Source organism: Acomys minous, assembly GCF_964271855.1.
Source record: "Acomys minous genome assembly, chromosome: 16".
Taxonomy (NCBI): Eukaryota; Metazoa; Chordata; class Mammalia; order Rodentia; family Muridae; genus Acomys; species Acomys minous.
The window spans coordinates 94,097,547-94,111,946 of record NC_140498.1 but is presented as its reverse complement, the minus strand read 5'-3'; the positions used below and the strand labels follow the sequence as shown (position 1 = coordinate 94,111,946).

Here is a 14,400-nt window from a genome sequence, read left to right as displayed (position 1 = left end):
CCTGGACACATGAGACCTGTCGCAGAAAAGCAACCCACGAGAACCCTTTTTGGGTCCTAGCTCCAAGATGACCGAAACAAGACTGGTTGTGTCAAAAGGGGCGGTGGCCAGCGCCTTCACACTCGTGACCTCCCTGCCTCTGCCTCTCATGTGCTGGGACTCAGGTGTCACCTCCACGCCCAATCGGGTTGTCACAGGTGTACCGCTCTATGGGGAGGTGTTGGTGTCAGAGACTCTGTGTCAGTGGCTCCTTTAGTGGGTTCCAGGGCAGAGAAGCCTGAGGGGGAAGACGACCCTGCCTCAAGCCCTTAGTGCAGACGAGTGGTGAATTTCTAATGCAGGGTCAGTGCTTTTGGTTTTGGTCTTTCCTCTTGGCCTGAAGACTGCAAGACTGAAAACTCTGGAACTTGAAATTTTTAAATTTAATTTAATTTTTAAAAAAGATTTATTTATTGATTATTTCTACAGTGGTCTGCATGTATACCTACACGCCAGAAGAGGGCGCCAGATCTCATTATAGATGGTTGTGAGCCACCATGTGGTTGCTGGGAACTAGCAGCCAGTGCTCTTAATAACTCTGAGCCATCTCTCCAGCCCAAGGGACCTGAAATTTTTTGGACAAGTGACTCAGAATTATAACCATAGTCATTGGAATATGTTAGTGCGTTCCTTCAAGCCCTCTACCCCATGTGTTGTCTGTCTGCCTGCCACTTTGTGGAGGATCAGACCCAGGGCCTTGCCTGCCTGTGTGGCTCCACCCCTTCAGTTTTCATGAGCTGTGCGTGTACTGGGTACAGCCATCCCTGCCTGTGCAGCCAGAGCTTGCTGTGCTCTTCTGAGGTGTCAGCGCTGTGAAGCTGGGGTGCCTGCTTGTTGGCAGTGTTCTGCTGCACACATGAGCACGGTTTCCCTGGGCATGTGTTTTCATGAGGGTGACATCGGGGTGTATTAACAGATTGCTTCTTGTCCTTCAGGTCCGAACATTTGGCTAGAGTATGGCCAGTACTCCGTTGGTGGCATTGGCCAGAAAGGCGGCCTGGAGAAGGTCCGCTCTGTGTTTGAAAGAGCCCTGTCATCTGTTGGCTTGCACGTGACGAAAGGCCTGGCCATCTGGGAGGCCTACCGGGAGTTTGAAAGTGCCATTGTGGAAGCTGCTCGGGTGAGTCGCCACTCTCTGAGATCCATGCTTGCGGGAAGTGTTACTTTGAAACAAGCGCCCAAGAGACTTAAGAGTTCCGTACTTTGCCACTCTGTCAGGGGAGGGCAGTCACTGGCAGAGCAGGGACTTAAATGACTTGCAGCAGATGACTGATTTTCCCGACCCACTGAAACACTGTGGCTTTAGTTCTGCAGCTGTAGGTGAATGTACAAGAGCAGGCATGCCCATGGCTCACGTGTCTGTTGGTGTGCCTGTGTATTATGTATGTGTGTCTTTGTGTTGTGTTCAGTGTGCTTGCAGAAGGTTTCAGACATGGACGAACAGCCATGCCCTCTCGCCCTCTCTGTGACCCTCGGGTTAACGATGGAACCTGGCGGGCCCTCAGAGCTGGGTCATCGCAGCTCAAGCATCTCTAGAAGGGAACTCAGAAATCCAGAATGTTTTGAGCACTGACTGAACCATACTGGGAAATTTGGTTTGTTATAGCATGTGACAGTGGGTCACAGCCAAAAGTATTGTGTAAAATGGCTTCCAGGTTGGGGACAAGGCATGCGAGCTTAGGCTGGCCTCATTTTGTTTATGCGCACACTCTAAGACCTGGGAAGGTGCTAAGTGAAGCCTTCTGGCCCAGGGAGCTGTGACGGAAGTCGCGCTGGTGTGCGTGCAGAGCAAGTGCTGAGGAAGTGAGCGCTGGTGTTCTGCAGGATCTGCTGCCTGCCTCCCCGGCATCCGTGCCTCTGTGTGCTGTGGATTTAGCACGCCATCTTCTTCTGGAGCCACTGAGCCTGTGTCGCTGCTGTCGCGGTCCTTTGTGACAGCAGCAAGTCCCTGCGCTAACGCTTAGGCTCTGCATTTTGCAGTCATTTGCCTTTCTTGTTGGTTTGTTTTTTGAGACAGTTTCTCTGTGTAGCCTTGGCTGTCCTGGACTCACTTTGTAGACCAGGCTGGCCTCGAACTCAGAGATCTGCCTGTCTCTGCCTACCGGGTGCTGGGATTAAAGCCATGTGCTACCACGCCTAGCTTGGATTTTTACTTAACATTTGTTTTTGTTAGTGTGTGTGTGAGATGTGTGTGTGTGATGTGTACCATAGCTGCATGTGGAGGTCAGACAGCAATTTGTGGGAGCTGGTTTTTTCCTCCTACCTTGTCCACCTGGGGACAGCAGGCACCTTTCCTGCACAGCCGCCTCTTGGCTCTGGGTGCCTGTGCTCCTTTCACTTCTTGCCGTCAGCCTTAGAGGCCAGTGTGGGTGGCGTCTCCTGTGTAAGACGCCAGACTCTTTCTTAGTGTGAGTTGACAGTTTGTTGAGCTGTCTTTCTGAAGTGGAAGGAACCAACGCTTTCCTTCACTGCTGGTTTGCTTCTTTAGCCCGTAGCTGCCTTCCTTTCCCCTTCTGACCGGGAACAAACCTTTGATTCACAGCTGGAGAAAGTGCACAGCCTCTTCCGGCGGCAGCTGGCGATCCCACTATTCGGTAAGAGAAGCCGCTCGTCAGCAGCCCACCCTCAGTGCTTTGCTAGTGCTGGCACTCGTGTCCTTCCCAGCATCCTGTGGGTGGGCAGTGCTGGTGCTCGTGTCCTTCCCAGCATCCTGTGGGTGGGCAGTGCTGGTGCTCGTGTCCTTCCCAGCATCCTGTGGGTGGGCATGGCTGGCGCTCGTGTCCTTCCCAGCATCCTGTGGGTAGGCAGTACTGGTGCTTGTGTCCTTCCCAGCGTCCTGTGGGTGGGCATGGCTGGTGCTCGTGTCCTTCCCAGCGTCCTGTGGGTGGCCATGGCTGGTGCTCGTGTCCTTCCCAGCGTCCTGTGGGTGGCCATGGCTGGTGCTCTCCATCTGGTGTATAGTCTGTTGTGGATGTTAATGCTAGGAGTGTGAGGGTCAGAGGCAGGGTGAGTGAGGGACCATGTGTCCTGGAGCCCAGCTGGCATTGCTTCTTCCTCTTAAGACAGAGTTGGAAAGCTGGGGCATGGGCACAGTCACTCGTTTCCTGGGACACTGTTGGCCAAGTGTCCCCTGCTGGTCTGTGTGCATGTCAGAGGAGCTTCTGCTTCAGAAGTGACTGTCAGCATTCATGGCCAGGTTGTTGGGCTTGCCTAAGGGTCTCTTGTGGTGGGCCCATTTTGACAAGGCTTCAGCAGTGAACATGAGCAGTGCTGGGAGAGCCTTCCTGTGTCATCTGGCCTCACTCAGAGCTCAGGGCCACTGCTTGAGCCTCGTGATCTCCTTGGACTGCAGCTCTCATCTTAGCACGTGCTGTCTACTGGAGTTGCCAGGTGTTGTACAGAAAGAGCCAGATTGGCCTGTGTGTAGATCCCATCTGACATGACAGCCTGCAGCGGCCAGGCCGCTCTGCTGCTCACTTCAGCTTCTTCGCCCATCTGTGAGGGTTACCTCACCGTGTAAATGTGGGGGGACCCGTGAGGTGAAGGGTGGAGGGTCAGGGCTGCTGTGCAGTGGTGCGTGAGCAGCACTGGAAGCCTTGGTGGTCTCATGGACTGGCAGCTGGTAGGGTCGTCTGGCCTGTTGTTCCAGGTATCCTGAGGCCAAGTGTGGGCACCACAGAACCGGGGATCTGAGCAGTGAGAGCTGTGCTAACCACAGGTGTGGGAGGAATGGGGCTCTGACTCTCTGCCACAACCTATGGCCTGACTCTGTCTCTCAACAGATATGGAGGCCACCTTCGCAGAGTATGGAGAGTGGTCAGAAGACCCCATACCTGAGCCCGTGCTTCAGAGCTACCAGAAGGCGCTAGGGCAGCTGGAGAAGTACAAGCCGTACGAGGAAGCGCTGGTGAGTGCCCTGCTCCTGGGGGCAGCTAGAAGCTTCCCACAGCTTGTGTCCTGAGCTGCATCGTGAACGGTCTCTTTACAGTTTGTCTCACTGTGCAACCCAGAGCGTGCAGTGCAAAATGTGCCCAGCGCATCATGCCAGGCACAGGCCGAGTATGGAAAGGCAGGAGAGCAACAACCATCAGTTGTTGCCCTGGGGTGTTGCCGAAACGGGGGTGGGGGGTGGGGGGGCACACCCATTTGCCAGCTGTGCAAGATAGACTGGGCGGTCTCCAGGCAGCTTGCTTGCTTGCTTCTGCGCAGCTCTTGGCAAGAATACGTCTTGACTTCTGTTGTCATAGGCAGCTCAGCTGTCTGTTGCGAGTGTGCTTCTTGGACAGTGGTCATTGCTGTCTGCTTTAATTCCCATGATGCCCTGCAGTCTTGGGGCCAGCTGCCCTGTTCATCACTGGAGCTTCCTTGAGCATCTCGATTTTGATCTTTTTGAGCGCAGTGAGGAAGAAGCCAAACTGACAGTCGAAGCTGTGCCGGTTTTGAACTGAATTCTCCCCTAACTCTGTTTCTGGGCAGATGCTGAGCTGCCCCGTGAGTCAGGCAAGCCTAGTCTACAGAGTGATTTCCAGGACAGCCAGGGTTATATAGGGAAACCCTATCTTGGGGAAAAAAACAAAAAAGCCTTCAGAAGCTTGCCCCTGCACAGGCTTTCTGTCCTCATTAGACCCCACACTCTGAGCCTGTCATTGGAGCAGCTCTTGTCACTTGAGTGGCACAGTGTCTGGATGGCCAGCTCACCGCCAGTTCGGGAAACATGGCTGTAAAACATCCCACTGCCACATGCAGAGGCTGCGTCCCTCTCTTTCCTCTGTGAACCCTGTGTGTGCACTTGTTTTACATGCGGCCGGACGGCAGCAAGGGGGCACTGAAGAGGATTAAAGGGTTGTGTCCCATGTCGGCCTGGCCTCTTAGCCCTAGGCCTGCATGGGTGGTTTAATTTATGACCTTGGATGACCCTTCATTAGCACTCAGGATGGTGGAGAGCAACGGTCCTCAGCAGGGGGCGCTGTTCTGTCATCCCCTGCTGTCAGGAGTGCCTATAGGAAGGGCTTGGTGTCCTGGTGGCTAGGCCAGGTGTGCAGCCGCCTCTCCCACAGATCTGTGCTGCTGTGGGCAGTTCTGAGCATCTGAAGATGCTTTGTGCTTTCCCAGACTGTCCAGCACCTAATTTAACAAGTGTGACCTTCCTGTGCTCCAGTTGCAAGCAGAGGCTCCAAGGCTGGCGGAATACCAAGCGTACATTGATTTTGAAATGAAAATTGGGGATCCTGCTCGCATTCAGTTGATCTTTGAGCGTGCCCTGGTGGAGAACTGCCTGGTCCCAGACTTATGGATCCGCTACAGTCAGTACCTAGTAAGATAACCCGCTCATTCCTGTTCTTTCAGGGCAGAGCCCTCTCTGCTTCTTTCCTGCCAGCCGCTTGCCCCCACCCTAACCCCTAACCCCTGCTCTCTCCTCCCTCTGCCCCACCCCTGCTCTCTCCTCCCTCTGCCCCACCCCTGCTCTCTCCTCCCTCTGCCCCACCCCTGCTCTCTCCTCCCTCTGCCCCACCCCTGCTGTCTCCTCCCTCTGCCCCACCCCTGCTCTCTCCTCCCTCTGCCCCACCCCTGCTCTCTCCTCCCTCTGCCCCACCCCTGCTCTCTCCTCCCTCTGCCCCACCCCTGCTCTCTCCTCCCTCTGCCCCACCCCTGCTCTCTCCTCCCTCTGCCCCACTCCTGCTGTCTCCTCCCTCTGCCCCACCCCTGCTCTCTCCTCCCTCTGCCCCACCCCTGCTGTCTCCTGCTGTCTCCTCCCTCTGCCCCACCCCTGCTCTCTCCTCCCTCTGCCCCACCCCTGCTGTCTCCTCCCTCTGCCCCACCCCTGCTCTCTCCTCCCTCTGCCCCACCCCTGCTGTCTCCTGCTCTCTCCTCCCTCTGCCCCACCCCTGCTCTCTCCTCCCTCTGCCCCACCCCTGCTGTCTCCTCCCTCTGCCCCACCCCTGCTCTCTCCTCCCTCTGCCCCACTCCTGCTGTCTCCTCCCTCTGCCCCACCCCTGCTGTCTCCTCCCTCTGCCCCACCCCTGCTGTCTCCTGCTCTCTCCTCCCTCTGCCCCACCCCTGCTGTCTCCTCCCTCTGCCCCACCCCTGCTGTCTCCTGCTCTCTCCTCCCTCTGCCCCACCCCTGCTGTCTCCTGCTCTCTCCTCCCTCTGCCCCACCCCTGCTCTCTCCTCCCTCTGCCCCACTCCTGCTCTCTCCTCCCTCTGCCCCACCCCTGCTGTCTCCTGCTCTCTCCTCCCTCTGCCCCACTCCTGCTCTCTCCTCCCTCTGCCCCACCCCTGCTGTCTCCTCCCTCTGCCCCACCCCTGCTGTCTCCTGCTCTCTCCTCCCTCTGCCCCACCCCTGCTGTCTCCTGCTCTCTCCTCCCTCTGCCCCACTCCTGCTCTCTCCTCCCTCTGCCCCACTCCTGCTCTCTCCTCCCTCTGCCCCACTCCTGCTCTCTCCTCCCTCTGCCCCACCCCTGCTCTCTCCTCCCTCTGCCCCACTCCTGCTCTCTCCTCCCTCTGCCCCACCCCTGCTGTCTCCTGCTCTCTCCTCCCTCTGCCCCACCCCTGCTGTCTCCTCCCTCTGCCCCACTCCTGCTCTCTCCTCCCTCTGCCCCACCCCTGCTGTCTCCTGCTCTCTCCTCCCTCTGCCCCACCCCTGCTGTCTCCTGCTCTCTCCTCCCTCTGCCCCACCCCTGCTGTCTCCTGCTCTCTCCTCCCTCTGCCCCACCCCTGCTGTCTCCTGCTCTCTCCTCCCTCTGCCCCACCCCTGCTGTCTCCTGCTCTCTCCTCCCTCTGCCCCACCCCTGCTGTCTCCTGCTCTCTCCTCCCTCTGCCCCACCCCTGCTCTCTCCTCCCTCTGCCCCACTCCTGCTCTCTCCTCCCTCTGCCCCACCCCTGCTGTCTCCTGCTCTCTCCTCCCTCTGCCCCACCCCTGCTCTCTCCTCCCCGCTGTCTGCCTAGGAATTTATTGCATTTGATGCTACTTTAAACTTGCTGCCAACTCCAGAGTGAGGGAGAGGAGGTGTGATGATGTGGTCCTGTTTGTTGCGTGGTTTCAGGGAACAGAGAGAGGGGTACAGGTAGAGGTGGGATTGAGCTATAACCCTCAAGGCTCTTAACTCTTTCACTGACCCACTTTCTCAGCTAGGGCTTGCTTCCCAATTTTCAGAACCGCCCCCCCCCAAAATGATGTCTGTATCTGGTACTGAGTGTTGGGACGTGTGTGTGTGTGTGTGTGTGTGTGTGTGTGTGTGTGTGTGTGTGTGTGTGTCTGTCTGTCTGTCTGTCTTTATATTCAGACTCTAATACTGAGGAAGCCTACAGTCTGTCTCTTACTCTGGAATTCTTTGCCATAGGATCGACAGCTGAAAGTCAAGGATTTGGTTTTGTCTGTGCACAGCCGTGCTGTGAGGAACTGCCCGTGGACAGTTGGCCTGTGGAGCCGTTACCTCTTGGCCATGGAGAGACATGGAGTGGACCATCAAACGATTTCTGGTATGACTGTTTGTGTGGACGGATCTGAGTTATTTTTTCAGAATGATCTTCCTGTGCAGCTCACTGTAGCCCAGGCTTCCTGGGGTTATAGGCAGGAACCGCCATGCTTGGCAGCTCAGCCTGTGAGCACAGCGCCCTTACACACCTGGGCCTGTTCTTTTCCTTCCGTGGTGTGGTGCTGGGCTAGAACTCTGCAGCCTTGCACATTTGAAAACATGTGACTTCTAAGTGCACAGAGCACACGTTTATTGAGCTTTGTCAGCTTTATCTCCCATTGAATTGCCCGTGGTGAATGTGGTGTCTTTCTGCATTGCAGCAACCTTCGAGAACGCTCTGAGTGCTGGCTTCATCCAGGCCACTGACTACGTGGAGATCTGGCAGGTGCACCTAGACTACCTGAGGAGGAGGGTCGACTTCAGGCAAGGTGCGAGTGTGGCCTCCTCAGAGCTGGGCTTTGTCATCGTGGCCGGGTGTGTGTGTGTGTGTGTGTGTGTGTGTGTGTGTGTGTGTGTGTGTGTGTGTGTGTGTGTGTGTTTTGCGCGCGTGCGTGCCAGAGATCAGTCTTGGGTGTTGTTCTTTAGAAGCCGTCCACTCATTCATGAGACAGGGACTCTGGCTGATTGTGAGCTCAAGCTTGGCTGGCTGGGCAGTGAGCACCAGGGATGCATTTGCTCCTACCTCCTGAGCGGTGGACGGCAAGCAAGTGTCACTCATTGGCTTTTTCCTTGGGTGCTGGGAATGAGGCCCTCATGCTGGCGTGCAAGCACTTTATGATTGTGACACACACACACACACACACACACACACACACACACACACCACACACACACACCAACTGCTGTACTTTGCACATCTGGAGATACATCCTTGTTCTTCAGACACAGTGTGATCGGGAAGGGGTTGAGCAGTTTCCAGCTTAAGTCGGACTGTGGAATGAAAGAATGGCGGATCCTTCCGTGCTGGTTCCGCGGCCGCTGTGGCCTCTCCTCTCGTTTTCTGTGTCTGACCTTTCATAAGCCCTGTCTTGGTTTCTTTTCTGTTGCTGTGGTAAATATTCTGACAAAATCAGCCTAGAGGAGAAGGGTTTAAAGTCTCACAGTTCAAGACACAGTGCAGCATGTTGGAGAGTTGATGCCATAGAGTTAGAGCAGCCATCACAGGGCATTTGTGCTGAGAAGAAGGAGAGCAGACGCCAGAGCCTCTCCTGTGCCCCATCCGTCACCCTGCCCAAGATCCAGTCAGAGGGCGGCAGGACCCGCAGCGGGTTGGTCTTCCCACCTCAGTTAATGTGACTGAGATCATCTGTTAAAGTAACTTCAATTTGCTTGATGTAATCATCTCTGAGGCTTACTGCCTCCGTGTGCTAACCTAGGCCCAGGCCTGGAAGCTTCCAGACTCCTCCATATAATCTAATCTAGGCCTGGAGTGATGTCAGCTCCTGAGACTTACTGCTGAAGAAGCTCACTCTTTCTGAAGTCCTGCTGGCTGCTTCAACTCAGCTGTTCTGGCTCAAACTCCTCTCCAGTCTGCTTTCTGTCTTGGCCTCTGACTCAGTTGCTCTGCTTGGCCTCACTAACTTTGGCAATATGTCCTAATTTCTGGCTCTTTCTCATTCTCTGGCTCACTCTGTTCCCTGTGCCTAGCTTGTTCTCTCTTTCTGCAGCCTGTCTCTGTACAACTAACTTTCCCAGGAAACTGCGTCCTCACCCCCTCCGCGCTGCTCTTCTCAGTCCTCTCTCTCCTGTCCCCTCTCCTGTCCCCTCTCCTGTCCCCTCTCCTGTCCCCTCTCCTGTCCCCTCTCCTGTCCCCTCTCCTGTCCCCTCTCCTGTCCCCTCTCCTGACTCGTTCTGTGCACTTCAACTCAGTTAGACATCACTTTCAAATATGGCACTTCTTCCTACAAACTAACTTTACCTTCATTGTTTCCATAAGGGTGTGCACTAAGGGTGTATCTGTATCCAGCTGGGGATTACAGGTGTGTGTTAAAGGTGTGCCTGTATCCGGCCAGAGTAGCCATGTTGCTGGGTTAGAATCCCTCTACTGTCTTCCCTCACAGACATGCCCAGGGGCCATCTACCTGCGGAGTCTAGATTCCATGGAGTTGACACTGATGTCACAAACCTCAAATCTTTTCCAATAAGACTGTCCACACCTGCACAGACCCCTGCTCCACACCTGCACAGACCCCTGCTCCACACCTGCACAGACCCCTGCTCCACACCTGCACAGACCCCTGCTCCACACCTGCACAGACCCCTGCTCCACACGTGCCACAGACTCCTGCTCCACACGTGCCACAGACCCCTGCTCCACACCTGCACAGACCCCTGCTCCACACCTGCACAGACCCGTGCTCCACAGGTGCCATAGACCCCTGCTCCACACCTGCACAGACACCCCCCCCCCATACCTGCATAGACACCTGCTCCACACTGAAGGTCAGCTAGAAGCACCCTGTGTCGTGTGCTGCTTCATGCAGCCTCTGTGCCTCCTCCCTGCCCCTGCTGGCCAGGGCCTGTGCCGCTCACTGCCACCATGCCTTTACATGGTTTAATACTGACTGAGGTTCCTGTGTCCATAGTGGGCTCCATGGTTCTGGGGTGAGATTTAAAAATGGTGGCTGCAGTGGCTTCATGGTGTCCCTCGCCTTTTCCAACAGACTCTAGCAAGGAGCTGGAAGAGCTGCGGTCCATGTTCACTCGTGCTCTGGAGTATCTGCAGCAAGAGGTTGAGGAGCGTAAGTGGCCTGCTGTCTGCCCAGCTGTCTTGCCCGTCCTTGCTTGCTGAACCTCTTTTTCCGGCCAGAGGGGTTCTCTCTATGGTCGTCCTAACTGTTCCCGTTCCATTCTGAAGGGTTCAGCGAGAGTGGAGATCCGAGCTGCGTGATCATGCAGAGCTGGGCTCGGGTTGAGGTGAGCATCCCCTCAGCCCGTCAGGCCCCCCTTTGAAGGCTTTGGTTCAGTGCTTTCTTCTGCATTCGTGAGAACCGGGGCAGAATCTGAGGCGTGCTCTAGGTGCCATTCACCTCTCAGCTCTTCCCTCACTGTGTGCCGTTCGCCACGCTCTGCAGTTGGTGCTGAGTGCTTTAGCCTTGTCCAGAAGTTGGGCTGTTTGAGCAGTAGAGGGCGCACTTGCTATTCCTGCGCCTTGGAACCCATTTCCCCAGCTGGTAGAATTAGACAGTTCCAGTCCTGTTCCACGAGGGACTTGGTTGGGGAGTTCTGTGTGAGATTCTTGTTGACTCTGGAAGGGTAAGGAAGCAGGCTGTGCATGCGGGCGCTGTTTTAGATCACGTGACTTTGAAGTGCCTGAGCTGGCATTAGCTGCTGGCTCAGTGTCTTTCTCTCTAACGCTCTTACATAAACATGTGCAGTCAAGTTTGTTAGACGGAAAGAGTAAGTGCGAGAGCTGCTGCGTGCTGAAGGCCCCGCTGTGTGCTGGCAAGAGCTGTCAGCAGAGCCAGGCTCTCCCCGCGCTCCAGGGCCAGATGCAGAGACGTGGCCAGGCCTTAGGCCTGTTAGCACTGAGGGAGGCCCAGGACCTTCAGGGATTTATGTGGCACAGTCATGGGGCATACTGTCCCCTGATCTTGTCACTGGATTTCAGGCTCGCCTATGCAATAACATGCAGAAAGCCCGCGAGCTCTGGGACAGCATCATGACCAGAGGGAATGCCAAGTTCGCCAACATGTGGCTGGAGTACTACAACCTGGAAAGGTGAGTGGCCGGGCGGTGACCTCTGCACCAGTCTTGGCGGGGCTGACTTGGGCTGCTGCTTGGGCTGGGCACCTTCCTCTCTCTCAGCAGGGCCTGTGCCTGGCAAGACTCCAGCACGGTTTTGTGTGTATCTCCTCTGAAATTCTGAGTTGTTTGAGTTTTTATTTTGAGTTTGAAGATGTCTGATTAGATCTTACCCCTGGCTCCAGGGTCACTGTTTATTTTTAGTACAGTCGTATAGGAAGTCACAAAGCAGTAAGAAAAGTGCGGGTTAGCCAGACTCAGTGTTGCTCGTGGCTTAGGATGGCCTCCTTGGTGTGTGGCTGCCGTGTGTCCGAATTACTGCATTCAGTAAACAGGTGGGAAGACCTCGTCCGTCAACTCTCCCTCTCAGAATAGAGGCTGTGTAGCCCAGGCTGGCTCATGGTGAGTCACCTGCTTAGCCTTCCAAGTGACGCCAAGATGCCAGGCAAGAGCTACACTGCAGCCATCTTGGCTAGCTGCGTGATTGAAAATCCACATCGTTTCCAGTACTTTTTCCTTTTTAAAATAGTTTGTTTTAAGCTGATCAGCGATAGCACACACCTTTAATCCTAGCACTTGGGAGGCAGAGGCAGGTGGATTGCTCTGAGTTCGAGGCCAGCCTGGTCTACATTTCGAGTCTAGGACAGCCAGGACTATATAGAAAAGCCGTATCTCAAAAAACCAAAAACCCGAAAAGAAAAAGAAAGAAATTTGTTTTTCCATTAAAAAAAAATGGTGTGGGGCTGGTTCCCTCCCATGTGCCCAGAAGGCCTAGCTGTAGCCTGCTGTCTGAGGTGCACTTGCAGGTGCGCTGTGTGGCCAGCAGAAGCAGGTGTGGAGGGGCCTCCCCTGGAGACTGCAGCGACTGTGAGCGCCCTGTTGCTTCTGCAGGCAGCGTCTCTGCAGTTAGACCTCCCCTGCCTCAGCTGGCAGCCCGTCCACGTTCCTTGCTGAGGGTGGGCCTTGATGGCAGCATTTGCTTTCTCCTCTAGGGCACATGGGGACACGCAGCACTGTCGGAAGGCTCTGCACCGGGCTGTCCAGTGCACCACTGACTACCCTGAGCATGTCTGTGAAGTGTTGCTCACCATGGAGAGGACGGAAGGTGAGAGCCTCGGGCGTGGAGTGTAGCCTGTGGCGGTCATCTCCAACAGCTACATCTGTAAGACAGACTGGTTGCTTGGGTGTGGGAGCGCCCTCTTCAGCAGTCCGCAGTCACAGGAGGGGCTCAGTGACAGGGCTCTTCCATGGTCTCGGGCTCCTCAGTTAGTACCACTAGCCATCCTCCCCACCACAACCACATGGGGCTCCTAACAGATGATGTTGGAAGTCAGGAGCCTGTGCGACAGCTGCTGCTCTGGTGGTGTCTGAGTGGAGACGTGAGGCTTTGGGAAATGCGTGGCTTTCTCTCCTGGGCACAGGTCTGGGTAGAGTGTGAGCCTGAGACAGGTCAGGCCCAGAACAGAGACGCCGGCACCCTGGAGTACTCCCTGGGCTCCTGCGTGCCATGTGCACTCTGCATTGGCATGCTTTTATAATGTTTACCATTGAGAGCTTGTAGAGCCGGGTTTTTGTTTTTAAGTCTCTTTGGAAGGAGAAAGGACGCAGCAACACAGAAGGACTGTTAGAATTTCAGACTGGCAGCCTGATGGATGCGTTGTCTTAAAGCAGGAGTGGGTGCAGGGCTCGTGGAGGGAGCAGTGGGTCAGGGAGCGCTGGCACAGCCTAGGAGCGAGGGTGTCAAAGTGCTGCTTGTCTTTCTGTCCAGGAACCTTGGAAGATTGGGACGTGGCCATTCAGAAAACAGAAACACGTTTGGCTCGTGTGAACGAGCAAAGGATGAAGGTAACAGGGATGCTTCCCGAGGGTTTGGAACTGCGCCTGTCTGCCCCCCTTCATTGGCATGAATTTCTGTGCGCTGTGTGTGGGCAGTGCCCGCAGTGGCCAGCAGAGGGCGTCAGGTCCCCTGGGACTGGAGTGCACATTTGCAAGCTGCCATTTGGGTGCTGGGAGTTGAACCTGGGTCCGCTGGAAGAGCAGCTGGTGCTCTTAACCACTGAACTGTCTGCCCAGCCCCTATTCAATACTAATTAAAGAAACATTTGGGAGCTGGGCATGGTGGCGCATGCCTTTAATCCCAGCACTCAGAAGGCAGAGGTAGGCAGATCGCTGTGAGTTCGAGGCCAGCCTGGTCTACAAAGTGAGTCCAGGACGGCCAAGGCTACACAGAGAAACCCTGTCTCGAAAAACAAAAAACAAAACAAAACAAAAGAAACATTTGGGCCAGTATTTAACGGTATCCCTTGCCATCTTAGGGATGCACTTAAAACTTTGAACTCAACAGTAAGGATTGACTGCACTCGATCAAGAAGAACCTGGGGCCCACGGGGTCGCATTGTGGAAATTGTAGTCAGTTGGTGCCTACTGGGGAGGGAGCCTGGGGTAGGTTGCTCATCCCACTGGATGGGCTCTGGTTCCAGTTAGCCTCGGTGGTTTAACAGAAAGAAAGAAAGCGCGAATAGAGTTGAGGGAGGTGTGGTAGCTGGGATCCGAGAGGAACTGAGGGCAGAGCGGGGGAACTTGATCAGAACGTGTCGTGTACGTGGATGGGATGCTTGAGGGCTGTGAGTGGGTGTGAGTGTCTGTAGCTCAGATAAAGCCATTCCCCCATGGGCTCTTGTCAGGGCCTCTGTCCCAGCAACGGAGGTGAGCTAGGACCTGGCCGGCTTTAGGACTGGCTTTTTCCTTTTCTTGGCATGAAGTGGTTGAGGATATTGAAAGTATATGAGTTGTGAGTCTTTTCTTTGCCGTGCTCACATGAACTTGTATGTGTGAGAGTTCCCGCCCCGCCTCCTTCCATGTCTAGCCAGCTGGCACACCATGGCATTGGGGATGTCCCGTCCTCTCTCACTAGGCTGCAGAGAAGGAAGCGGCTCTGGTACAGCAGGAAGAGGGAAGGGCCGAGCAGAGGAAGAAGGTGCGGGCCGAGAGGAAAGCCCTGAAAAAGAAGAAAAGAGCCCGAGGTGCAGACAAACGCAAGGCGGAGGAGGAGGAGGAGGAGGAGGACAGAGAGTGGGGCGAAGAGGAGGAAGGTAATGTGAACCCCAGGCCAGGGCTGCACGGGCGGGACACTGAGCATCTC

General features: G+C 55.4%; 1 protein-coding gene across 2 annotated transcripts in view; it reads left to right on the top strand.

Moving 5' to 3' along the window:
- SART3 (spliceosome associated factor 3, U4/U6 recycling protein) overlaps window positions 1–14,400 on the top strand; it is a 28,009-nt gene that overhangs the window by 9,547 nt on the left and 4,062 nt on the right. Inside the window, exons 4-15 of one of the 2 annotated variants that reach the window (XM_084764833.1) lie at window positions 975–1,159; window positions 2,528–2,633; window positions 3,822–3,946; window positions 5,198–5,353; window positions 7,380–7,518; window positions 7,835–7,942; window positions 10,178–10,255; window positions 10,372–10,430; window positions 11,125–11,234; window positions 12,251–12,363; window positions 13,027–13,103; window positions 14,173–14,350. In XM_084764833.1, coding sequence (XP_084620959.1) covers window positions 975–1,159; window positions 2,528–2,633; window positions 3,822–3,946; window positions 5,198–5,353; window positions 7,380–7,518; window positions 7,835–7,942; window positions 10,178–10,255; window positions 10,372–10,430; window positions 11,125–11,234; window positions 12,251–12,363; window positions 13,027–13,103; window positions 14,173–14,350 — 1,434 coding nt within the window. The remainder of the gene's footprint in view (window positions 1–974; window positions 1,160–2,527; window positions 2,634–3,821; window positions 3,947–5,197; window positions 5,354–7,379; window positions 7,519–7,834; window positions 7,943–10,177; window positions 10,256–10,371; window positions 10,431–11,124; window positions 11,235–12,250; window positions 12,364–13,026; window positions 13,104–14,172; window positions 14,351–14,400) is intronic. The other variant, XM_084764834.1, reaches the window with a different exon arrangement.